Source organism: Callithrix jacchus, chromosome X, assembly GCF_049354715.1.
Source record: "Callithrix jacchus isolate 240 chromosome X, calJac240_pri, whole genome shotgun sequence".
Classification (NCBI taxonomy): domain Eukaryota; kingdom Metazoa; phylum Chordata; class Mammalia; order Primates; family Cebidae; genus Callithrix; species Callithrix jacchus.
This window is the reverse complement of record NC_133524.1, coordinates 37,103,812-37,131,642: the sequence shown is the minus strand read 5'-3', so window position 1 is coordinate 37,131,642 and position 27,831 is coordinate 37,103,812. Positions and strand designations below refer to the sequence as shown.

At 35.6% G+C, this 27,831-nt stretch overlaps 1 protein-coding gene across 1 annotated transcript in view; it reads right to left on the bottom strand.

Moving 5' to 3' along the window:
* CFAP47 (cilia and flagella associated protein 47) overlaps window positions 1-27,831 on the bottom strand; it is a 437,978-nt gene that overhangs the window by 246,534 nt on the left and 163,613 nt on the right. Inside the window, exons 29-31 of the mRNA XM_078364097.1 lie at window positions 13,229-13,450; window positions 3,966-4,047; window positions 2,967-3,095 (exon numbers count right to left, since the gene is read on the bottom strand). Of these exons, the coding sequence (XP_078220223.1) occupies window positions 2,967-3,095; window positions 3,966-4,047; window positions 13,229-13,450 (433 nt within the window). The remainder of the gene's footprint in view (window positions 1-2,966; window positions 3,096-3,965; window positions 4,048-13,228; window positions 13,451-27,831) is intronic.

Below are 27,831 nucleotides of genomic sequence, written 5' to 3'. Positions count from 1 at the left end.
TGTTTTGAATTATCTTTCATTATTGGCAAAAATTTAATTCAAGAAATGTAATAGCACACTTTAAAGTCAACAGATTGGCCACAAAATTGAACACAGTCCTGAGCTATCCCACTATGTCACTATGGAACGTTTAAAAGACTTTAAAACAACAATGACAAAACTACTACTAATAGTACATATTTGCATACATTGAGTGCTATCCCACCCCTACCTATCATTGCGCTTTCAGTTTCACATAAACTTTGCTATTATATTTGGCTTATTTTCTATCAATGACAACTTTTTAAATTATGTATTATTTTAACCCATTGGCACAGAAAACATAATTTTCATTTTATGCATCCATAAAAATCTCTGGATTTTTGAGATTAATGAGATATTTATTTGGACTTGTTCTGAAGAATCATCTTGACTAGGCTTATATGGACCCAAAGTAAAGAACCAATTGCCAGTTTATGTATGATCTTACCTTTAGTTAAAGAGATGCCTGATGGTTTAACACTTATTTGGAGTCTCTTTAAACCCGCTTAACTAAAGAAATGTATAGCAATAAATTTACAAGACATCCAAGTTCATTGAGAATCCAGATGAGGATAGTGTACCAGATTAAGCACTTATACCTCATTGTCAGTATTTTGTATTGCATAATGAGAAATTACTAATTACTTTGAGGGTGCTGCATGACTAGAAAAATGAAAAGATTTCTTAGACTTGAAGGCTGTCCTGTATTGAAATGGTCCTTGCCCACCATATTCCACTATTGTAACCACTTCCGACATGAGCGTGCAGTGAGTGGGACACTGAAAGCTATGATTTGGCTATTGCTGTGCATTCTGTATTATACCTATCTTTTGCACTTCCTTAAAACTGAGCTAACATGCTGCTATGTGAAATCTGTTATATTTCACAATTTTGATTATCAAACCAAAACTGAGACCATGCTTCCGGTGAAGCAGAGTAGGCCCTATATGACTAACAGTGCAAAAGAGCATATTTCCAGCATTAACTACCAGTCACCAATAAAATGAATTTTACCACAGCCTTTGTGCCTAACAGAGGGAAATTTTCTTGGAGGGTTTTAAGGATGTTGGCATCTTCAATTATGGCCAAGTAAAATGGATTTAGAATATCATATCTAACATGGATTCTTATTGTGTTACAATAAAGATAAAAATGAGAGCACACACAGTAACAACTTACCTGTTCAAATCTCGACAATGGCAAAAAATCTCATGAAAGCAAGCCAGCGAGCACATAATTCAAGAACATATTTCTTGCATATGTTAACACTTTGAGCTATAATCCTTGGCATCTGAAAAATCCTTTCTTCTACTTAATTGATAAAAACCTGCTGTGCACTTTAAATCAGAACTTATTTGCTTGTATGTATAAAAAATTTTAATAAGTGTGGATATCTAGTTTCTTATGCCACAAAAGATTGCAAATAATAGGAAAAAGAAGTACTGTAACCAGGCACGTTGATAATAGCAATTGAAGGGAAGAGAGGTAATAGTTGTTTACAAAAATAATGGGGGAAAAGCATTAAAAAAAACTAAAAAGAAAAAAAATCAAGCATCTGGGCACTATTTGGAAGAGAAACAGGCCTATATAACTCAATGAGGTCTATGGTCGGTTACCACTGTGCTAGATACCCTGGTAATACAAATGCAATTCTGAATAATGCCTCTGTAGATTTCATGTCCTGCCTTTAGCAACAAATATTCCAATTATATGATGTTATAGAGGGATTTTGAACTGGTTTGGGGAAAATATGCCTAACCAGAAGACCACTGCTCTCTGATTAAAAGAATAAAAATATTTGATGGAATTGTGCCACAATTTAAAGTAAAAACTTGGCCAGGCATGGTGGCTCATGCTTGTAATCCCAGCACTTGGGGAGGCCAAGGTGGGCAGATCATTTGAGCTCAGGAGTTCAAGACTAGCCTAGAAATCATGGCAAAACCCTCTCTCTACCAAAAATATAAAAATTAGAAGGGTTTGGTGGTGCACATCTGTAGTCCCAGCTACTCTAGAGCTTCAGTTTCTTCACTGCTAAATTGAGGATTTCAGTTGTGAGGATTTAACATTTAAAAATTTATTTACAGAGTCTTACACATACTACTCATTATTCAGCTCTTAATTTCCTTTGAGTCAGTAATTCCTGATTCTATTTAATTCCTCTCTTGTTCTAACTCTCAGTTCTATAGCTCACCTGTCTTGGGTTGCAAAGTGTAAAGACAAAACAAAAGCCTCCATTTGTCCTAGTAGACAAGATCTATAGTGCTATTTGAGAACCTAGGGAATGATTCATGGACTGAAACCAGGCCTTGTTTATGCAATAAGGGTATGGAGTATAGAGGTATAATTTATGCTATGTTAATCTGCCCACAAATGCAATTTGGTAGGAAGTAAGTTCGAGAATCTCATAAAAACCTGCTTTTGCTTACAGTTGTATGAATCCTAATGAATATCATTTTATAGCAAGAAACTCCTGTATATTAGATGTGGAGACAATAATTCTCACCAGTACTCATTCTTTAATTCTCCCTTTTAGTACTAGAATATTACTGTAGCTACTCATTCTAGAGAGTATATTTCTCAACTTCTCTTACAGCTAGATATGACTATCTGACTGAATTCTGCCTAAAGGAATTTGAAATGTAAAAGACGTATTTTTCAGGTCACATCCTTAAAAGGTAAATCCTTGCCTCCAGTAATCCTTTATCTGCTCTTCCTTCTTCAGAGAAAGCAGACCCAAAGATGAAAACCTAGTACTGAGGAGGGAAGAGATACTCCACAAGCTTTGACCCACTCACATCTCAGCAGTTCCATGAGAAAGCAAGAAAAAAAAATCTTATTTAAAGCACTGTGTTTTGAGCCTTTCATAGCAGCATTATCTATACTTTAATTAATATATAATTTATATTAATCAACAGAAAAGCAGCAAACAATAGTGGAAATGTTACCTTGTATATCTGTAGAAATACATCTGTCCATGCCCGTTTACTCCAATCTTCAAATTTAGACATTTCTATGACAACAGAACATTTTCCCTGAGGTGTACAGGAACTCTCAGGCATGGTATGAGTGGAAAACTTTAAGAAATAAAATAGTACAACATTAATTAAAATTTGAGGCAAATTTAGAATATAAACTTTTTTTTTTTTACAAAATATGTGCATGCCTTTTCCATACTTTAATCAAGAGCTCTAATTCTCCATGTGCCAATAATATAAAATATCAACACAGGAAACTTTATGGAGCACACAGGCTCATATTTAGGTCATAGATTTATTCACTCAATGCACCTACTAGATCACTCTAGAAGAAGTGACCAAACAACATACAAAGTTCTTCTGATTGCTGAGCCAAGAAAGAGTCACACCCTTTGGGTAAGGTAACAGGACCTCAGCATAGTGCCAAAGAACAGGCAGGCAGTTGGTTCTCTATTCAGGTCATATGGCAAGCATAGTGAGAGTCTTACAACCATAGATAGTTGCCTCAAAGTCGGCAGATTCCTCCAAGACCACTCCCCTCTCAATAGGTTTCTACAAAGTGAACTATATATTATGACAGAATTATGTATTTCTTGCTTCATTTCTATGTCCCTCTGAAAATGAAGAAAAGTGGTACATGGTGGTGAAATAAAACCAGTATTTGGAAAATATATATTCTAAAAGTTTAAGAATAAAATTTCCATAACCCCACCTTGGTCTTCATTTATACATTTTCCAAAGTAGCAATTATTTATATATTTAAGAAAGCCATGTAATCATTTTCACATAGGAACACCACGGAAATTTTTAGACAAATGTCCAAAACATACGGCTTGTCCAAAAATCATGAACCTTGTAATATTTTGTATATAAAACTCAAGGACTCTGAAATACAATATTCTAACATAGGCCAAATACCAGTACATACAATAATAATGTGGTTTGTTGCAAGAAATTATGTTTTCTTACCGTAATTTCAATCCACCTCTTATAGTCTTCTGGTTCAAGCAAAAATTCTGGCAGTATATGTGAAATACATCCTCCTTGAGCACTAAAATTAAAAAAAGAAAAACTCAAATTATGGTAAGATACATGATCTATATACTATTTTCATTGACCATCAATTAAATATTTCAATAGTCATATTTTTATATTTGCTACATTTTATTTTTCAAATTTAAAAGTTATATAATTAGCCAGAGGTGGCAGTGGCCACTGGATGAAGCTTCTCTGCCTTTGGAAAGGGGATGGAAGAGTGAAAAGAAAGCATCTTATGGTTTGAGTGCCATCTCAGACACAGTACAGTATAACACCAGTGGAATTCTAGCTTTTTTTTTTAACTCTAGTCCCTGGGCTTGAATAGCACCTCTGAACCCACCTGGGGTCTGAGGGAACTCTACATCATAAAGAAAAGATATAGACCTGGTTGGCTTTGCCACCTGCTAATTGTAACTCTTCAGTCCCCAGATACAGATACACATTTCCAAGAATCAAGATGATCCAGGAAAACATGACCTCACCAAATAAACTAAATAAGGCACCAAGGACCATTCCTGGAAAAACAGAGATATGTGATCTTTCAGAGAGAGAATTCAAAATAGCTGTGTTGAAGAAACTCAGAGAATTCAAGATAACATGGAGAAGGAATTCAGAATTCTATTACATAAGTTTAACAAAGAGATTAAAATAATTTTAAAAAATCAACTAGAAATTCTGGAGTTGAAAAATGCATTGGCATACTAAAGAAGGGATCAATCTTTTAATAGCAGAACTGATTAAGCAGAGTGAGCTTAAAGACAGGCTATTTAAAAATAGAGGATACAACAAAAGAAAGGATAAAAACAATGAAGCACACCTACATGATCTAGAGGATAGCCTCAAAAGGGCAAACCTAAGAGTTACTGGCCTTACAAGGAGGTAGAGAAAGAGATGGGGAAAGAGAGTTTATTCAAAAGATAATAGCAGAGAACTTCCCAAACCTAGAGAAATATATCAATATCCCAAGTCAATATCCAATATCCAATATCCAAATGAGTTTTAGAACACCAAGCAGACTTAACTCACAGAAGACTACCTCAAGACATTTAGTAATCAAACTCCCAATGAAGTCTACCTCAAGGCATTAAATAAGTAATCTTCCAAAGATTAAAAAAAAATTTTTAAATGATCCTAAAAGCAGAAAGAGAAAGAAACAAATAACATATAATGGGACTCTAATATGTCTGGCAGTAGACTTTTTAGTGCAAACATTACAGGCCAGCAGAGTGATATGACATATTTAAAGTGCTGAAGTGAAAAAAAATATAGAGTATCTAGTGAAAAAGTAATAAAGAGTTTACTAGACCACTAACAGTAGTTGAGAGATTTCATCAACACAAGACATGCTAACTGGAAAACTTCAGACAGAAAGAAACCATAAGTAATCACTTCAAGGTACAAAACTCATAAAACTCACAGGCAATAGTAAGTACACAAAACAACCACAGTTTATTACAACATTGTAACTGTGGTGCGTAAACTACTCTTAAGTTAAACAGAAAGACTAAATAATCAACCAATCAAAAATAAGAAATACAAAGCCACAGACACTACAGTAAGATAAAAGTAGAAATGACAAAAGTTAAAAAGTGAGGGGATGAAGTTAAGGTGTAGTGTCTTTTATTAGTTGTTTTTTTTTTATTTTTCTTGTTTCTTTATTGTTTGCTTGTTTACACAAACTGTGTTAAGATGTTATCAGCTAAAAATAATAGGTTATAAGATACTATTTGCAAGCCTCATTGTAACCACAAACCACAAAACATATGACATATACACAAAAAATAAAAAGCAAGAAACAAAACCATATTACCAGAGAAAATCACCTTCACTAAAGTTAAACAGAAAGAAAAGAAAGAAGACAATAAGAAAACAAATTTTAAAAAGGCATAAGTAAGTCCTTACTTATCAATAATAGCATTGAATATAAATGGACTAAACTATTCAATCAAAATACATAGAGTAGTTGAATGAATGAAAAAAGATCCTATGATCTGTTGCCTAGAAGAAACACACTTCACCTGTAAAGATGCACATAGACTGAAAATAAAGGGATGAAAAAAGATATCTCATTCAAAGGGGAATAAAAAGGAACAGGAGTAGGTACACCTGTATCAAAAAAAAAAACTAGATTTCAATACAAAAAGTATAAGAAGAGACAAAGAAGGTCACTATATAATGATAAAAGGGTCAATTAAGCAAGAGGATATAACAATTGTAAAAAAATATATGCACTAAGCACTGGAACAACCAGATATATAGAGCAAATATTATTAGAAGTAAAGAGTGAGACAGACCAAAAGATAATAATAGCTGGAGAGTTCAACCCCACTTTCAGCATTTAATAGATATTTCAGACAAAATTAAGAAACATCAGACTTCATCTGTACTATAGAACAAATGGATCTAACAGATATTTATGAAAGTTTTCATCCAATAGGTGCAGAATACATATTGTTTTCCTCAACACAGGATCACTCTCAAGGACAGACCATATATTATGTCACCAAATAAGTCTTAAAACATTCAAAATTTAAAATTATATCAAGCATCTTCAATGACTACAATGGTATAAAACAAGAAATCAATAAGAAGAGGTATTTGAAAACTTTACAAATATATGGAAATTCTCAAATGTGTTCCTGAATGACCAGTGGGTCAATGAATAAATTAAGAAGGAAATTGAAAAATTTCTTGAGATAAATGATACTGGAAACACAACATATCAAAACCTATCAAATATAATGAAAGCAGTACTAAGAGGGAAGTTTATAGCTGTAAGTACATACTTCAAAAAGGAGAAACTCTTCACACAAATAACCTAAAGTTCCGTCTTAAGGAAAGAGAAAAAAGCAAGAACAAATCAAATCCCAAATTAATAGAAGAAAAGAAATAATCAACATCAGAGCAGAAATACACGAAATTGAAATAAATAAATCAACAAAAGTTGTCTTTTTGACAAGATAAAGTTGATAAACCTTTAGCCAGACTAAGATAAAAAGAAAGAAGATACAATAAATAAAATCAGAGATGATAAAGAAGGCATTACAACTGATACTGCAAAATTCAAAGGATCACAAGTAGCTACTATGAGCAACTATATGGCAATAAATTGGAAAATCTAGAAGAAATGGACAAAGTCAAAAACTGACACATACAACCAAGACTATATCAGGAAGAAATCCAAACCTGAACAGACTAATAACAAATTATAAGATCACAGCTGTAATAAAGAGTCACCCAGTATGGAAAAGCCCAGGACCTAATGGCTTTTCTGCTGACTTCTACCAAAACATTAGATGCAATGAGTTATTAAATTCTAAATGTAATCTCTAAAAATTTGTTTCTTAAAAAATTCTAGCTTAATCCCTAAAAATAAACTGCTCATCTATTTCAGAGTACATATTTCACTTGTACAAAAGTTCTTGCCTACTGTGTCATCAAATTTAAATGGGAAAGCTGATAACATTTATGATAATTTTGTATTTTAATACATATATTTCCATGATGAAACATATGCACATATCTTGAATTAATGACCCAATTTTATTAACCATAATGTCACTTTCTAAATGTTAAGTAATTTTATCACAGTCAACATATCCTGATAGGCATGTATTTGCAGATAAAAAGCAGATAAATCTGAATGGCATGACTTTAATGTCAAAATTACTCTTCCATACCCGCATCCTCACATCATAAAATGTCACAACACCCCTGTTAATGTCAACACTACTGGGAGCTGTGCCAAAAAGAATTCTACAAAAATAACACAATGATAGCAAGTACCATAGAGTTTAATGATGCTATCACGAAGTTGTTTGATTTCCATAACATACACACAATCAAGATTGACTTAAGTGTGTAAGCTTCCTTCTTTTGCTCACAGTTAATATTTATAATAAGAGTAAAACTTTATGAAAAAAATGCATTCAGGTTTTGGACTTATTGAATTAGAACACTTACCTTTTTGAATCAATTATTGAGGACCAAAAGTACAAACTGTGAAAATTAAAAGCCATGTGCCATTATAAACCTATTAAAATGTAAATAAAGTCTCCATTCTATCTAATAAATGTGAGGATATAATTGATAAATACTGGTTTTTTGACATTTTTATGTCAACAAGACATTTATTAATCATAGAATGGATTTTTAAAATAAATATTCCATTTCAGTGATAGTGATATCACAAGAATCAGTTTCAGTATGTCACTAGTGGTTACTATATTGGAATAGTTTAAGGAAATATCTAAGCATGTGAAAGTCTTAGACCATAATTCATTTAACAACAATAACAATAATAATCTATATGTCATGTGATGCACATTATATTATTTCTAATTATTTTTTAATTTTTAAGTTTAATGGTATATATACAGTTTTGTTATATAGGTAAACTTGTATCACGGGGGTTTGTTGTACAAATTATTCTGCCACTCCAATACTAAGCCTAGCATCCATTGGTTATTTTCTTGATGTAACTCTTCTAACAACCAAGTTAGTTTGGAAATTATCACCCTTAATTTTACATAATGAACTTAGATGTAAAACAGGTGAAGTAAGTTGTGCAAGGTCACAGGAATACAAGAGAGCTGGAATATAAGCCTACATCTGCATGATTCAAAAGCCATGCTCTCTCAACCCAGTTCAGTCCACTCTTCCAGGATTACTTCTTGGATTGTTTCTTCGAAATATTTTTATTCTTAGATGCAATTCCATTAAATAAGATACCATAATGGTCATGCCTATGTAAGAAGGATATAAAATTTTTCCTTTTTTTTTTTTTTTTTGAGACAGAGTTTTGCTCTTGTTGCCCAGGCTGGAGTACAGTGGCACGATCTCTGTTCATTGCAACCTATGCCTCCCAGGTTCAAGTGACTGTCCTGCCTCAGCCTCCTGAGTAGTTGGGATTACAGGTGCCCGCCAGCAGGCCTGACTAACTTTTTGTATTTTTAGTAGAGACAGAGTTTCACCATGTTGGGCAGGCTGGTCTTGAACTTCTGACCGCAGGTGATCCACCCGCCTTGACCTCCCAAAGGGCTGGGATTCAGGCTTGAGCCACAGCACCTGGCCCAGGATATAAAACTTATAAGGATAAAAGTGAAAATCACAAGTGGAACCAAATATACATGTAAGAGGATGTGAGTTATTTTTCCTAGATATATTTATTTTGGTGAATGAACTATTTATTTAAAAACTCAATGGAATTTAAAAATAAGAGTTATAATAGTTTTATATTCTCGTAATGGTCTACTTTATAGTTACAATGTAGGGCAGAAGATGTTCATAGTCTGCTTCTGCTTTTGTTTTACACTACCCAAATTATAAATTTTTAAAAATGTTATTTTCAATGAAAATTAATGACAACATAAAAATGATAATAATTACAAACAAATGAAGTTGTATCAAAGGATATTAGCTATGATGTTGGTAAGCAAGCTGCCATAACAAAATACCACAGGATAAGTGGCTCAAACAAGACATTTATTCTTTTAACCATCTGGATGCTCTAAGTTCAAGATCAAGATGTCAAAAATTTGGTTTTAGGTGAGGCCTCTTTCCCTGGCTTGTAGATGGCCATCTGCTCACTGTATACTCACATAATATTTTTTCTATGCTCAGAGAGAGAGAGAGAGAGAGAGAAATCTGGCATCTCTTTCTCTTTTTAAAAGGATATCCATCCTCAAGGCCTTAGAAATAGAAATTCCATTTGACCCAGCAATCCCATTACTGGGTATATATCCAAAAGACCATAAATCGTTCTACTATAAGGACACATGTACACGAATGTTCATTGCAGCACTGTTTACAATAGCAAAGACCTGGAATCAACCCAAATGCCCATTGATAATAGACTGGATTGGAAAAATGTGGCACATATACACCATAAAATATTATGCAGCAATCAGAAATGATGAGTTTGTGTCGTTTGTAGGGACATGGATGAATCTGGAGAACATCATCCTCAGCAAACTGACACAAGAACAGAAAATGAAACACCGCATATTCTCACTCATAGGTGGGTGATGAAAAATGAGAACACATGGACACAGAAAGGGGAGTACTAAACACTGGGGTCTATTGGGGGGAAAAGGGGAGGGCCAGTGGGAGGGGGAGTTGGGGAGGGATAGCCTGGGGAGAAATGCCAAATGTGGGTGAAGGGGAGAAGAAAAGCAAAGCACACTGCCATGTGTGTACCTACGCAACTGTCTTGCATGCTCTGCTCATGTACCCCAAAACCTAAAATCCAATAAAAAATTAAAAAAATATTTTCTCAAAAAAAAAAAGGATATCCATCTGATTGGATTAGGGCCCTACCTTTATGACCTCATTTAACCTTAATAACACCCTTAAAAAAAGCCTTATCTCCAAATAAAATCACATTGGGGGTTAGGATTTCAACATATGAATTTGGGATGGGGCACAATTCAGTCCATACCAGACACAAATGACAAGAAATATATTACTGCAAATATATCCACACAAAATTTATTATAACATCCAATTACATATTTTTTTCATAATATAACACACACGGTATTGCTATGGTCTAAACTATACCCCTCCACAAAGTTTATATATTGAAACCCTAAATTTCAGTACCTTAGAATGTGAGTGTATTTGGAGTTAGGGTCTTTAAAAAGATAACTAATGTAAAATGATATAATTAGAGTAGCATGAAATCCAGTTTGGCTCATGTCTTTATAAGATGATGAAATTTGAACACACAGAAAGACACCAGGGAAATGGGCACATGGAGGAAAAACCATGTGAGGACACAGCAAGAAGAGGTTATCTGCCAGCAAATAGAGCCTCAGAAGAAACCAAAACCTGACAATACCTTGGTTTTAGACTTCCAGCCTCCAGAACTGTGAGAAAATAAATTTAAGTTGTTTGCTCCAACTTGACTCTCTCATGTTACACTCTTTCCTAGAATGCAAACTCTTCACCCTTTCTTTTACCACTAATTTTTATAGTTCACAGCATTTTCTTCATTCTTATATAAATGTCCTGAGATGCAATTTCAAAGTTTTATTCCTTATACCACACAAATTCATAAGGTAAATCTCTGTGAAAGAAAATGTTTAAAATAAATATTTAATGAACATTGGCCTCATTCCGTGCTGCCAGTGATCCTGGTGTTAGAAATTCCAGATGAAAGAGATGAGATGTGGTTTCTGCCCTTAAGATGCTCACAGATTTGGGGGATTCACTGACTCAGGGATAAGTTAGTGGAGTTGAAAGTGATTTACAAAATTCCACATAGCTGTGCTATTTCCTTAACTGATATAACCGTCCTCATTCTCCCACCTAGATTGAGTAGAGAAGGATATAGAGAAAATGCAAAATTGCATTTTCATGTATCTTTAGGTCTTCTCCTCAGAACCTCTTTACAGTAATTCTGTTATTTGTGATTAACAGTCAAAATTTCACCCCGCCTATCCATGCCATATGGCACCTGGGAAAAGGTAGATTCATTGTCAAATAAATACCATTTTGACTTCAGGTTTCTTTACTTTCATGGTTACCTTATAAAGCCATGAATCTAATATTTATATTTTTCATTTGGTATTTTATATAAGAGGGTCCCTCAAATTGTATAAGAACTCTCAGAACTAGGATCATCCATGCTGATGTGGGCTTATCTGAGATAGGGAGAGGGACTCCTATATTTGTACATGAAGGTTGGTGACTGCATTTCTGGATACTTGTTCTTTTTAGGCTGTGCCTCCTCTTGGCCTGAAATGTTTTTGTTACGTAGGCATATGCTACTGATGTCTGAGATGGGGATCTTCTGTCTTTGCCCTTAGGCCCATCAAGGACCAAGAGGTCTCCTATAACTGACTCAGCCACTCTCTAGTCCTCATATATTTGTCATTCCTGTTGTGGCGTCAGGGCCTGCCAACTGCCACTTTTGTCTCTTCAGTGGGGTCCCTCTAACATGCTAACACAGAAACTGCCATGACAAGTTGCCTGGATCTTGATTAAATCACCTGAAGTGATTTAGAAACTTCTAGCTACCTAGCAATCCACAAGGAACCAAGCCAGTTTGCCTCATTACCATGATATTGAGAGCCTAAGAAATGAAAGAAAATATTTTAAGTAACATGTCAAAGTTTTAATACATAGCATTGCTAGGGACTCAAAAATCCTGATTTGGAAATTTAAAAACTGAATATCAAATATTTAATTTATATTCCTGCTGTAAGAGTCCTCTTCTTGCCCTTCATCTCTATTCCTGCTAGGATAGATGAATACCTCTGAGAAACAATGGAGCGGATTCCATAAATAAAGATGCACAAGAGAAAATCACAATAATGTATTCAAAAATATATTAATCACACTACATAATTATAAGTAATAAATGCCATTTTAATTGTATAGGAGCATGGAAGATGGAGTAGTACTATTTTCAACTCAATGCTAAATAAATTACTGCCTATGGATGTGGGATATTTCAGTATACAAGGATGCTGCAAGTGAAGGGCGAAGAAGCAATGTGAATTCACCAGTACTCTTCTCAGAATGTAAATGTACATTGTTTTTCCATTTCTTGGCCATTTGCCACTTAATATTTGCAGAGGAACACAGATATTATAATGACAAGTATTTTCCCATTTTGTATCAACCATTTAAAATTCCTTTTGCCTGCCTAATATTTTAATATTAAGACTTTACATATGCAGACTAAAAGTTTATGGTATCCATAAATTGAGATGATACTAATAACAATCTGAGAAATAAAGCTTATTGGTTTCATCCTTTTTTAGCTCAGTGGATTTATATATTTGCTGTAGATCAAGATTTTCAAAATGAGATAATGGATCAGAAATATCAGCATCACCTTAAAACTTGTTATAAATGAAAATTAACTTTGTAAACTCAATAGGTAAGGGTCAGCAAACTGTTGTTTTAACAGGCCCTTTCAGTGATTTTGATGCATAATAAAGTATAAAAATGATTGCCTTAGATTAAAAATCGAATACATCATAAAATGCTTATTGTCTATTAAGCATTATATATTTTTCTGAAATGTGTGAGATGTATATAAATTATTATATATATACGTATATATTTGTATATATATATATTTGGTTAAAAAGAAAAATAATATCAAAGACTATCTACTCAACTATTTATCTAACTATCCAAGCCAGAGTTACATGCTTATATGAGCACATCCAACTACTTACTTGAGAAACTCCAAAAGTGAAGAGTGTTGCCTGTGAAGCTGAATTACCCTTTCATTATTATCCACAGGTAAAGATTGACTTGAACTAATTCCAGGTGGCCTTCTTCCACTCAAATGGAGGAACACATCATAAATGGTTTTATTATATTTAAAAATATTATTCTGTCTGGAAAACTTTTGAGGTGATAAGGGTGATGAGTAGAGTTGCATTTTATATACATCCCTATGAGAAACAGACTTTAAATTAAAAGCAGTCTCAAAATGTTATAGTATGAAAAAAAATGTTCAATTCAATGACTAAATAAAACTCTATTAAAATCAACTAAGTAAGAAATTACATAATATGCTTCATTCAGTTACCATTTGTTAGCCAAAAAAAGATCTGTTAAATAATATCATAGATTTCCAGTATCTCATTTAAACACACATAATTGATGTTACAACTGTCAAATCTGAAGTATTAGATTAGGAATAGATTGAATCTGGAAAAGTAGAATAGAGATTGAATTTTAAACCCAACACCTACTAGCTGAATGAGTATGCAAGCTATCTAAACTCACTGAGCTCAATTTTGCATGATATAAATTGGAGCTAATAAGGCCTATAATAGGTTCCAAGATAAATTTCAAACATTTATCACACATGGATATACAAAAATAATTTACACACATTTTCTCAGTATTTGTATTTTAATGCTTAGGAGGGTACATTCTGCACATTGGCCTAATAAGCAGGAATTTTCATTTTAAAGACAAAGTCCACAGATAATATACATTCCTCTGTGCTTTAAATGAGATACTGAAATCTCTACTTTCTAGTAATATTGTACAAGTTTGTGATACATACTGACTTTTAATGAAGTTAAAAATTACCACATGTTCTGGCTGTCTAAAATTTATTAAATATTTCATACCACACTGTCTAATTGTTTGCTAGCATTAAGAGTCACAGAAATATCATTTGCTTAGACTGAGAAATAAAAAGTATCCAAGGCCATTTTGAATGGCAGTTTCCCAGTTTGGTAGATAGGTAGTTCATACAGAAGAAAATACATTCTACTGGGTAAGAAACAGACTACCACTGCTCAAAATATGGCTATTCCACTTATTGGATTACATTATAAAAGTTACTTGGCTTTTCCGTTCCTTAGTTTCCTCATAAGTAATGGATATGATGGAGCTAGTGTATCCTGAAGTTACCAGGAAAGAAAGAAACAAATATTTTATGGAGAAAACTAATACCACTATTGGTCAAGATTAATGCAAATGAAAAGGAATAATAGGGAATAAAAATGGACACTCAGGGATCCCAGGTATTATAGTTGTAAGACAGGTTTTAAACCAAATGTACTATGTCCAAAATTGAGAATTTTTTCATAGAACAATAAATTACGTAAAAATTGACTAAATGGAACATTCACAAATAAAAATCTGAATAAAATTAAGAAAACAATGATGTGCTTAACAGCAGATTAAGTCAAATAAAAAATTACTGCAATGAAATATAGCTCATAGAAAAGTATTCATACTGCAACATTTCAGAAAATAAAAATCATCCTACCTGCAAGATTAAAGATTCAAAAAGAATAAAGAACAATGATGATGGTAAATATATAGGCAAATATAAATTGATTAAAAACAAGAATTAAAAATATTAATATTGTCAAATCATTATTCTTTATTGACTCCATATTTGTCTATATATAGTTTAACAATATTCATTTTACTCTTACTTATATATTAATATGTTAAAGGATTTTGTTTATTTTTCAATTAGGAGAATCCCCTACTTTGGAGATTGAAAATATTCAAAAGGCTCACACACCACTGTCACCAGCAAACATGCAGTAAAATGATAAACAAATAAAATTATTTTAAAAATAAGAACTGTAGAGAATCTCATTATTGTTATAATAGTGTGCAAAAGTAAAAAGAATTAAGGAACAAAACTAGAATGAGTTATTATAACCACTTTCATTTTAATACTTAGCTTGAATCTAAAGTCAAGTTCTATAACTTTTTTGGACACTGTTGACAGTATAAATGGGCAGGATGCCCAGAAATGGACGTGACACCTCATTTTTATACTGATAAATTATCAGTGTGATTGCCAGCACAACTCAAAGCTGCAAACAGAAAAGCATGCTATGCTATATATATATTTTGTACATATGCACACACATATATAAGTATCTATACACATATATGTATATATGTACCTATATGTGCATGTGTATGTGTGTGTGTGTGTGTATCTATGTATATAGATAAAAGTCAAATGATCCTGAATCAAGCTGGGAAAACATCCTGCAAAGAAATATTATTAATAAAACGTAACTTGAAAAAGTGGTGTCTTGAAAATGATGAGTTTTAAACTGACTCTCTACTGCCAAATACAAGAAGAGTTAGTGAATATGATTAATGAAATTAGAAACACATAACAATATTAACATGATCCTAATTAAATTTATTAATAATAGCTAATATTTACTGAAGACTTACTAGTTCCTAAGGTCTGCTCTGATATGCATTAAATATATTACCTTATAAATGTTACAACAACTGTATTGGTTAGGTATTATGATTAGCTCCATTTTTACAGATGAGTAAATGGAGGCATAAAGGAAATATTTTCCTCATTTCATATCTCTTGTTATGAAAGATAAAACATTCCACTGAATGAATTTGATTTTCTGTAAGATTCTATGTATTATACTAAATGAGAGGCTCTGGGATGGAATAGTTGGCATTGAAACAAGCTTTACTTAAGCTTCCTGACTGGCATTCTAGCTTGTGTTATTTGTATGTGGCAGCTGCAGGAAGCTTCATGCTAAAGTGGAATCCTGGAATAGCACCTATATGTAGTGCAATTACTTCTCTCAGAATAAGTGGTATTTCCAGTAGGATTCAAATGACTCTATGGTTAGTTGCTCAGAGATCTTCCCAGTGGCGTTTATAGAAAATGTTATTCCTACAATTCGCCCAACTTGAAAAGAATAGACTATAATATTTACCACATTTTCTGTGATTATTTCTGAAACATAAATTATGTTTTCTTGCCTATTTCAAGGGCTACTTCTATCTTCTGGTGATTTGGGAGAAGAGCTAAAATGAAATAATATCTAAGGGCTTCTAGGAACTGAAAAGAGACTGATGTCAAAGTCATTATCATAAATGAAGTGCAAATTAAAATCCCAATGAGATATTGTCTCACACCTGTTAGATTGACTTATAAAAAATATGAATAACAAGTGTTGGAGAAGATGTGGAGAAAAGGGAACCCTTACACGCTTCTGGCAGGAAGGTAAATTAGTACAGCCATATGGAAAACATTATGGAGGTTCTTCAAAAAATTAAAAATAAAACTAGGGTTTTCTAAGCATAAAATCATATCAGTGAAGACAGAAAGTAAGAATTCTTTTTTTCTTATTTGGATGTCTTTTGTTTCTTTCTCTTGCCTGCTTGCTCTGCAAAGGAATTCTCATATTCTTTGGTATAGGAGGGTCAGAGTGGGCATCCTTGTTTTGTTCTAGTACTCAAGGGAAATGGTTCAAGCTTATGCCCATTCAGTACGATGTTGGCTGTCATAGATGACTCTTGTTATTTTGAGGTATGTTACTTTGTTGGTGACTGTTGGGTTTTTTTTATCATAAAGGGATGTCAGATATTATTGAAGGCTTTTATCACATCTATTGAGATGATCATACGGTTTTTGTTTCTAATTCAATATATGTGGGGAATCACGTTGATTATTCTGTGTATGTTGAATCAACCTTGAATCCCAGAAATGAAGCCTACTTGATCATGGCGAATGAGCATTTTGATGTGCTACTGGATTCAGTTTGCTAATGTTTTATTGAGGATTTTTAAATCTATGTTCATCAGGAATATTGGCTTACAGTTTTTTTTTTTTTTCACTGTGTCTCTGCCAAGTTTTGGTATCACAGGGATGTTGGCTTCCAAGAGTGAGTTAGGGAGGAGTCCTTTCTCCTTGATTTTTTGGAACAGCATCAGTATAATTGTTAGCAGCTCTTCTTTGTTTATCTGGTAGCATTTGTCTGTGAATTAATTTGGTCCATGGCTTTTGTTAGTAGGTTTTTTTGTTACTGATTCAACTTTAGAAATCAATATTGATCTGCTCAGAGATTCAACTTCTTCCTGATTCAATCTTGAGAGGTTGTGTGCTTCCAGGAATTTATCCACTTTCTCTAAATTTTCTAGTTCTTGTGCATAGAAGTGTTCATAAACATCTCTTAGGATCCTTTGTATTTCTGGGGATCAGTTGTAATGTCACCTTTAGTAATTCTGATTGTGCTTATTTGCATGTTCTTCCCTTTTTTCTTTGTTGGTCTAGCTAGTAGTATGTCAATCTTGTTTATCTTTTCAAAAAACCAAGTTTTGGTTTTGTTGATTGTTTGCATGTGTTTTTGAGTTTCAAATTCATTTAGTTTTGCTCATATTTTAGTAATTTCTTTTCTTTCACTAGCTTTTGGGTTAGCTTTTCTAGTGCCTCAATATGTGACGTTTAGTTTGAGATTTTTATTTTCTTTTTTTTTTTTTGAGACAGTGTCTCACTCTGTCATTCAGGCTGGAGTGCAGTGTCAGGATCTCATCTTACTGCAACCTCTGCCTCATGGGTTAAATTCTCCTGCCTCGGCCTCCCTATTAGCTCAGACTACAGGAGTGTGCCACCATGCTTGCCTAATTTTTTGTATTTTTGTAGAGACAGGATTTCACCATGTTGGCCAGGCTGGTCTCGAACTCCTGGCCTCAGGCGATCTGCCCACCTCTGCCTCACAAAGTGCTAGGATTATAGGCATGAGCCACTGTGCCCAGCCATTTTAAATCTTTTTAACTTTTTGCGGTAGATGTTTATTATTATAAACTTTCCTCTTGAAAATGTTTTTGCTGCATCCCAGAGATTTCCTGTAACTGATAAATGACTTCAGCAAAGTTTGAAGATACAAAAGCAATTTACAAAAATTGGTAGCATTTATATACACCAATAATGTTCATACTGAGAGCCAAATCAAGAAGGCAATCCTATTTAAAATAGCAACAAAAAAATAAAATACCTAAGAATACATCTAACCAAGGGGGTAAAAGATCTCTGTAAGGAGATCTATAAAACACTGCTGAAAGAAATCACAGACGACACAAACAAATGGAGAAACATTTTATGCTAACTAATTGGAAGAAGCAATATAGTTAAAATGGACTTACTGCCTAAAGCAATCTACAGATTGAATGCTATTTCTACCAAATTGCCAATGCAATTTTTCATGGAATTATAAAAAAAAAACTTTTCTAAAATTCCTATGTAACCAAAAGAAACCCAAAACCCAAATGAATCCTGAGCAAATAGAACAAAGCTAGAGGCATCGTATTTCCTGACTTCAAACTATTCTATAAGGCTACATGAACCAAAGTTGTATGGTACTGGTAGAAAAACAGACACAAAGACCAACAGAACAGAATAGAGAATCCAGAAAAAGAGCTACACAACTACAGCCATCTAATCTTCAACACAGTCAGCAAAAATAAGCAATGAAGAAAGGATTCTGTATCCAATAAATGGTACTATGATACTTGGCTAGTCATTTGCAGATGATTAAAACTAGACCCTTAACTTTTACCATATACAAAAATTAACTCAAGATGGATTAAAGATTTAAATATAAAGGCCCAATCTATAAGAATTCTAGAGGAAGACCTAGGAAACAGCATTCTGGACATTGACCTTGAAAAATAATTTATGACTGAGTCCTCAAAATCAATTGCAACAAAAAGAAAAAAGTGACAAGTGGGACCTAATTAAGGGTTTCTGCACAGCAAAAGAAACTATTAACAGAGTAAACAGACAACCTATAGAATGGGAGAAAATATCTGCAAATGAAGCATATGACAAAGGTCTAATATCATAAATTATAAGGAACTGAAACAGTTCAAAAAGCAAAAAACAACTGAATTTAAAAGTGGGCAAATAACATAAACAGACACTTTCAAAAGAAGATATGTAACTGGCCAACAAACATATGAAAAAGTACCCAACATTACTAAACATCAGAGAAACGCAAATCAAAATCACAGTGATACCATCTCACACCAGTCAGAATGGCTATTACTAAAGAGGCAAAAACAAGAGATGCTTGTGAGGTTGCAGAGAAAAGTGAATGTTTAAATGCTATTGGTGGGAATGCAAGTAAGATCAGCTACTATGGGTTTGGAGATATTTCAAGGAACTTAAAACAGAGCTACCATTCAACCCAGCAATCCCATGTTGGGTATGTATCCAAAAGAAAAGAAATCATTCTACCAAAAATCCATATGCACTTGTATATGCATCACAGCACTATTCACAATAGCAAAGACATAGAATCAACCTAGTTCTCCATCAATGGTGGATTGGATAAAGAAAATACAGTACATATACAGCATGGAATACTACGAAACCATAAAAAACAATGAAATCGTGTCATTTGCAGCAACATGGATGCAGCTGGACAATTATCTTAAGTGAATAAACACAGGAACAAAAAAACGAATACTGAATTCTGTCTCGTGTGGGACCTAACTATTGTGTACTCATGAACAAAAAGATGGCCACAAAAGTCACTCAGGATTAATAGAAGGAGGCATGAAGGAAGGGAACAAGGTTGAAAAACTAATGGTTGTATACTGTGCTCTTTATCTGGGTGATAGGATCATTTGTATTCCAAACCTCAATATCATACAATATATGCATATATGTTGCATATGTATCCCTGAATCTAAAATGAAAGTTGAAATTATTAAAAAATAACAACAGGGTAGGTATGGTGGCTCATGCCTATAATCCCAGCACTTTGGGAGGCCAACGTGGGTGGATCACAAGGTCAGAAGTTCTAAACCAGCCTTGCCAACATAATGAAACCCCATCTCTACTAAAAATACAAAAATTAGCCAGGCATGGTGGTGTGCACCTGTAATCCCAGCTACTTGGGAGGCTGAGGCAGGATAATTGCTTGAACCTGGGAGGCAGAGGTTGCAGTGAGCCCAGATCACGCCACTGCACTCCAGCCTGGGAGACAGAGCGAGACTCTGTCTCTAAATAAATAAATAAAACAAAATAGTAAATATAAAATTAAAATCAAAACATTAAAATAAAACTACCACATGATCCGCCTACCCCATATTTGGGTATCTATTTAAAGTCAATGAAATCAGTGTATTGAAAAGATATCATCATCACTCCCAGGTTTATTACAGCATTATTCACCATAGCCAAGACATGGAATCAACCTAAGTGTCAATCAATAGATGAATGGATAAAGAAAATGAAACACTCCTCAGCCTTAAAAAAGAAAGCAAGCTAGTAATTTTTGACAACATGGATGAAACTGAAGGACATTATGCTAAGTGAAATAAGCCAGGAATAGAAAGATAATATCATATTATTTCACTCATGCAAGGCACCTAAAAAAGCTGAACTCATTGAAGCCGAGAGTAGAATGGTGGTTATCAGAGGCTAAAGGTTGAGGGACCTGAGAGATGTTGTTCAAGTGATAATAGGTTGCAATTACATAAGAGAAATAAATGATACTTAGGATGATTAATATGTTAATTATCTTGATTTAGTTATTCCACACTGTATATATATATACCGCATTAACGCTGTATACCCTATAATTATATGATTGCAATTTGTTCAAAAAATTGAAAAGAACCTGTAAGTCACATAATTCATTTACTAGATCCCAAAATATTATTATGAAGAAGTTATTGTAAAAGACAAAATATAACTTAATAACATTTTCATAGCCTTATAAAAAAGAAAACCAAGAATAAATAGGAAATCCCCTTAAATAATTTCTTTGCCTTCTGCTATTCTACTTGTATGTATCTCAGAAATCAACAAATAAACTGGCCCCATTTCCCTTATTGCTATGAAGTGGTGTTTCTAAAGAGTCAGATTATCCAAGGTACACACCAACAAAGAGCATTTCTGACAATCCCTATCTTCAGGTTCAAGAGAAACAATGCACAAACATTTCAAAAAATGTTTCAATAATATTAGAGAAAAAAAACACAAAAAACAAATGCAGTATGAGACCCACACCATAACCCACAATGGATTTCACTTTTTCAAGTAATATGTCTTATAGTAGATGACTCTCCAGCTGAGGGTTATTGCATATAAGGCCTTGCAATTATACCTATTAACCTGTATGATCCTAGAATTCACGGCTTGCCCAGTACTTGAAGCTTCATTTTGTCTGAAGTCCTAGATTATGCCTATACACAACAGGATTATACATCTCTTCTTAGTTCCAAACTATTGTATTCTTTGACTTCTTAAACCGATATACCTAACCACAGATAATTGTAGTGTTTACAGTAAAGCCAAAGACAAGATTGCCAAATGGTGGAGTTCATGTCTTTCAAGTGTTAGAATTTCCTAAATCTTAGTCTGATCCTCCAATAATTGACAAGGGGCATGATTTTAAAAAGTACTCTCTGAAAATAGAATGCTTGAGTTCCAAACCTGGCTCTGCTATTTAGTAGCTGTGTGATCTTAGGAAAGTTGCTTTATTCTCTTCCTGCCTCAGTTTCTCATCAATAAAATTGGGATAATAATAGTACCTTGTGGGGGACACACGGCAACATATTTGAGTTTATGTACAAGGCATTTGAGGTAAGGGTATGGAAAAATACTGAGGCACTGGGTGTATGTTATTAGTGTATGGGAATAAAACTCCTTTACCCTGAAAACAGGACAGGGAGTGGAGTGTGTGGAGTGATAAGGAACGCTGAAAACAGCCTCCTGAGAATGAGGTTTGAGTGTGTACAAGTTCACAGGTGCTTCTGCACCCACCTCAGATGGCCATCTAATGTAGTTAATCCAAGCCCTTTCAATAAATACTTGGCAGATTCTGGGGCAGACTCTCTCAGAAGAGCTGCCCACAAGCCCCGCTCAGCTGAAACTGAGTACTTCATTCTTGGCATTCACTGCAAGCTATAAACTCTGCAAGTGGTGCCCCTGATGTAATCACCTTGAAGTTACACGTGAAGGAGGAGCGCTTATCAATTTTCAGGGAATCCCGGTAAGGGACAGTCCTGACTCCCATCAGGACGATGGGACACACATGTAAAATATCAGGGTTTAGGTTATCATGGGTCAAGAAATGACCAAAGAGCAGAAAGTATTTTTTAAAACAGTGCAACAGCTACTTAAGGCTATCCAGTGCACCGTAGAGCCTGGAGCTTTATGCTCATGCTCTTAATTCGGCAGGAATGCCCTTGGTTTCCTGACCACGGAACCTTAGATTTAGAGTTATGGGAGCAGGTACGTAGCTGCCTGAAAACAGGACTTGAGCAAGGTCATTTTACTAATGTTACTATTTTGACCACCTGGACACTAGTGCGCTCTGCATTGTACTCTCTTTATCTGCCAAATTGTGGCAAGTCAGACCACCCATCTTCTCCACCTGAAGGGAATTCAGGAGGTTTAAAGGAGAAGGAAAAACAGGAACCAGAACCACAGGGAGAGACTCCTCTCCCCCTTTCATTTCCTTCTATGGGGAATAAGGAAGAGACATTTTCTAGTGATAAGGATGGACCCACGCCTTTTCCTCCCCCTACAGAAAAGTCATTGCCCTCCTTTCCTCCACCCTTAAAGGGACCTGCATTCGTTGGCCCTGAGCAGGCAACTGTGCCTCCCATCCACCTTAAGGAGATAGGAGGTCACCCAAGGGATGCCTCTTGGAGAAGACCCCGGGTCAGAAAACATCTATACGATCTGGTGGCCACATCTCCTCGACAAACTTCCCTGCTGGAGGGGTGCCTCCAGGAGGGAAGGAAAGTGGCAGATGATGATTGTCTTCCTAATATGCAAGTTCTCACTTCCTACTTCCAGCATCGAACTTCTTGGCCTTGTCTTTTTTGTTTCCCTGGAGTATAAGGGAAATTGCAGGCTGCCTCCTGGGTTTTAATCACAGCTAGCTCTGGCTTTCTTGCCGCCCACAGAGGCCTGGGGCAAGAGAGTTGCTAAGATGCCATGGAGTCCCCATTTGGTCATTGGCAGTCTAGGCAAGTCACTCCTTTATGAGTTTGTGGTGATGGATGGGAGGCCAAGAGGCACAGACCGGATCTCTGGGTGACTACGGGCAGCTCCAGCCAAGTCCTAAGAATCATCCTCACCATGGGCACATGCCTTAGTAACTGTGCAGAGATTGGCCTGCTGCTTGCTGTGCTGCTGCTTTTCCTAGTTCTGCCACCCCTTGCATGTCTCAGCTGACAAGCAATTCCTTGTCTTCCCTAGTCCCCTGGGGGAGAAGCCAGATAAAAAGGGGCGATCTCCCACAGCCATATATTAAATGTTAACTAGGTTGAGGTGGACAACCTCTGCCAGCTGCTGTCATCTTCAGAAGATAGAGCAGCAAGGAATGTTTCACTTTTTCATAAAACGTCTAAAAAACACTGTGACTGGGAAACTTCAAAGCAGACCCTGTGCTGCATGTCGGCTCCTCCCCTGAGCTTCTGTGCTTAGGGGTAGTAAAAATAATAAAAAGCCCAATATATTTTCAGTACCTTACCTAACAGGGTCGGCTCCAAGCATAGGTGCCCCGGAGGATGAGGGGAAAGGTCTTCTCCCAGCCTGTTACCCTCTTGCCTCCTGCCTCTGCACTTCCACACCCACTTTACCACCTGGTCATTCTCTGACCTCTTGCTGCCACTTATAGTCTTCCTTCCTTCCTCTCAGGGTAAGGGTAGCAACAGGTGGCAGGCTGTTAAAAAGAGAGGCTGCCTAAAGAGCCTGGAGCAGATAGAAAGAAACCGGCCACAGTCCTGCTTTCCCAAGCTCACTTCTAAGACATTCCAGCTAAAGGCTAATGCAGGAATATAGCCAGCACCTAAGGACATTTAAAAAATTGGGGGGGGGGTTCTTTTTTTTTTTTAACACACTTATGCTAACTCAGTGCAGGTTTATTATCCTGGAGACTTGCAGTCACATTCTAATAACTTTCAAGGGCCATAATATGGTAAAAGTTACCTAAAATATCCATCCCTTCCATACCTTAGTTTAACAGGTAGGCTTTATCTTTTGCCATTTCTGTATTTTATATGTTATGTACCTGTCTCATAACCCCTCTAAACATATGCAAAAGACCACAGATTTAATAGCTTCTCTTACTAAAGGGGCACCAACGTTGTGTCCAATTATCAGGATATGACCCTGCTACTCTTTTCCTACCCTTAAGAACAATTTCACAGTCTCTTAGCTTGTGATCTTGATTGGCCAGTAGCAATGGCTGACTTTATTGGTAAATATCAGCTTCCATTTACCAACCTGTAAGCTCCTGAACTTTTCACAAACTGCACCTGTTAAATTTGTGTCTATTATTGTCTCTGAGCCCTTGCTTCACCCCACTACTCTCTTTACAGATGGTTCAGAAAAAAAATGAAAAGACAGCTATAGTGTGGCAAGGTGCCATGCAAAACTGGCAGCACAAATCCCAGGAATATTTTAAAATTATGCAACAGGAAGAGTTAAATGCTCTAATCACCTTACAAACCTTTCCTCACCAAGACATAAATATAGTTAGTATATAGCATTACTCATTTAGATCTTGCCCATGTGAAGGACATTACTAATGAATCTACTAGCTTTGTTTCTTGTAGCACAAAACCTCCTCTGTGCCTGTCTTCACCCTCTTTATATCACCCACATTCATGCTCATTCTGGGCTACCTGGTCCCTTGTCAGAAGGGAATGCTTCAGCTGATGCTCTGGTAATGTGGTTTGTGGTTTCCTGCTTTTTTCGAGCTCAAGCTAATCATGTTTTTTTTTTTTTTCATTAGAATGCCCAAAGTTTTAAAAACAGTTTCGTTTAACGCTTGCTCAAGCTCACATGATTATTCAAACTTCTCCTGATCGCCAATAGCATTCACTTTCTCCTTTTTCCTTCGGGCTTGGTGCCAACCCATGAGGTCTGGTGCCTAATGCTAATGTGGCAAACTGATTTTACTCAGTATCCACCCTTTGGATGTTTTAAATTTCTCCACGTCAGCGTGAACACGTATACGGGTTTAATACATGCTACCCCCTGGACCGGAGGAAAAACTAAACACACAATTGCTCATTTGTTTAAATCTATTATAACTTTAGGCCTTCCGCAAACTATAAAAACTGATAATGTTTCTTACTATCTTAGTGTTCAATTTGCATATGCATTGCAACTTTAACATACACAACATAAAACTGGCATTCTCTCTAACTTACCCACTCAGGCCATTATTAAATTAACTCATCAAACTCTTAAAGTATATCTTAATAAACAAAAAGGGGGAATATGGGGTTCTTTCCTTCAGAACAGGACCTGTTGTTGGAGAATCGACCAGCAATGACAGTGATGATTTGGAAGGCATCTGACATTACCTGGGAACAGCTAAAGAAATTGGATCAACAAGCAACTATCTGGTTTGCCACCGTGGAAGCCCCTGGAACTGCAAAGAACTAGTTTCTTATGTATCTAGTGGTAACTGGGGAAATTCCTGAGAAAGTAAGACAGGCATGGATGTTAGGGTGGCTGGTAATTCTTGTCCTTTGCCAAGTAGGATCAGCTCAAGAACGTATTTATTGGAGTCATGTTCTAAATCCCCCTGTTTTTAATGTTAGTACATGGTGGGATGCTGACCCGCCTTTGTCATCTAATGATACTTCTTGAACAGGAGGTCAATGGATGCCCCTGTCTGATTCCCTTAACTGAAAATTTGAGATGGATTAAACTTAATGACTCCTTGATTTTATTGCCTAGTAATCCTCTTCTTTGTTTTTTTTTTTCATAGTATCACATGATAAGTGTGTTACTCTCATTCCTCAGGAGTATCTTTACTATCAACCCAAAAGGGATGCTAATTTGACCTTTATTTCTGCTGTTACTACTAATCTTACTGAGGTTTTTAATAAAGCTACACAAGTGCCTGATCTTCCTATATGCCATCCAAGTAGGGACTGGTGATATAAGTTTGAGGCCATCTGTTGGTCTCTGAGCAGACAACCTGCGCCACTCCAAGGGCCTCTGTTTGATAAGGGCACCTTACTTGATTGGAACTTCCATGGTTATTTTATGTCTAGAAATCAGACTAATGGATTTGGGAGTCCCTCCAATAGTTTTATCACCTAGCCAGAGTATGGGCTTTCAGGACCAATATTACAATTAAAAGGGAAACAAGCTTTAAGCCCTGCACATACCCAAATTTGGAGACTAGGAACAGTTTCTTTCACATGATGAGTACATTACTAGTGGTGGCAGCTACACCCTCTCTTTGCAGAATAATGTTATTGATACAGTCCTGATTTGTACTACGCACCCTTTTATACTTCTGTTTGGGCAAGGTGTTCCTAACATAGAGCAGAATCAATCCTTTTATAGTATTAAAGTCTCTTCCAGTAGCTGGTATGCTATATCCTTGTCTCATCAAAATGTTATACAGTTAAATATAACCTATGTCATGATCTTAATATGGCAAGCAGTATTGTGACTGCCTGTAAATTTAATGCAGAACTGGGAAGGAGAGTCCACCTTGCAGTTATTTAGAAAAGCACAGCTGAAAAGGGCTTATCACGACCATTTGCCTTCTCAAATTTCCACTCTTGAGCGTGAATTAAAGAAACAACTTGACGAATGGTCGCAGCAATTACAAACAAGTACCCTTCAGCAATTACAAAAAGGCTTTCAATGGTTAAACCCAAATACTTGGTTTTCGGGGTTAAACATATGCATTTTGGTGATGGCTGTTACACTTACTCTTTTTTGTATCTGTTTGCTAGGCATCTGCAGATGGCTCTGTGCTGCTACCCGATGCATATATGACCAAGGAAGAATGCTAGAAGCTTACCTTGCATTGAATGACCAGCATGCTCTCAGAATTAAAGAAGGGGGAGATGTGAGAGGCACAAGGCAACTTATTCAGGCTTATGTATAAGGCATGCATTTCAGGTTGGGGTATGGAAAAATACTGAGGCACTGGGTGTATGTTATTTGTCTATGGGAATGAAACTCCTTGACCCTGAAAACAGGACAGGGAGTGGAGTGTGTGGTGTGATAGGGAACGCTGAAAACAGCTCCTGAGAATGACGTTTGAGTGTGTACAAGGTCACAGGTGCCTCAGCACCCGCCTCAAATGGCCATCTAATGGATGTTTATAGTTAATACAAGCCCTTTCAATAAATACATTGCAGACAGATGCTGGGGCAGACTCTCTCAGAAGAGCTACCCATTAGCCCTGCTCAGCTGGAATTGTCTGAGTACTTAATTCTTGGCATTTGCTGCAAGCTATAAGCTCTGCAGTACCTACATCACAGGGTGGCTGTAAAGAGTAAATGATTCTAGACATTGGCTTAGGCAAGGATTTCATGACCAAGCACCGAAAAGCAAATGCAATAAAAACAAAGATAAATAGCTGGGACCTAATTAAACTAAAGAACTTGTGCACGGCAAAAGGAACAGTCACCAGAGTAAACAGACAACCCAGAGAATGGGAAAAAATCTTTACAATATATACATCGGACAAAGGACTCATATCCAGAATCTACAATGAACTCAAATCAGAAAAAAAAAAAA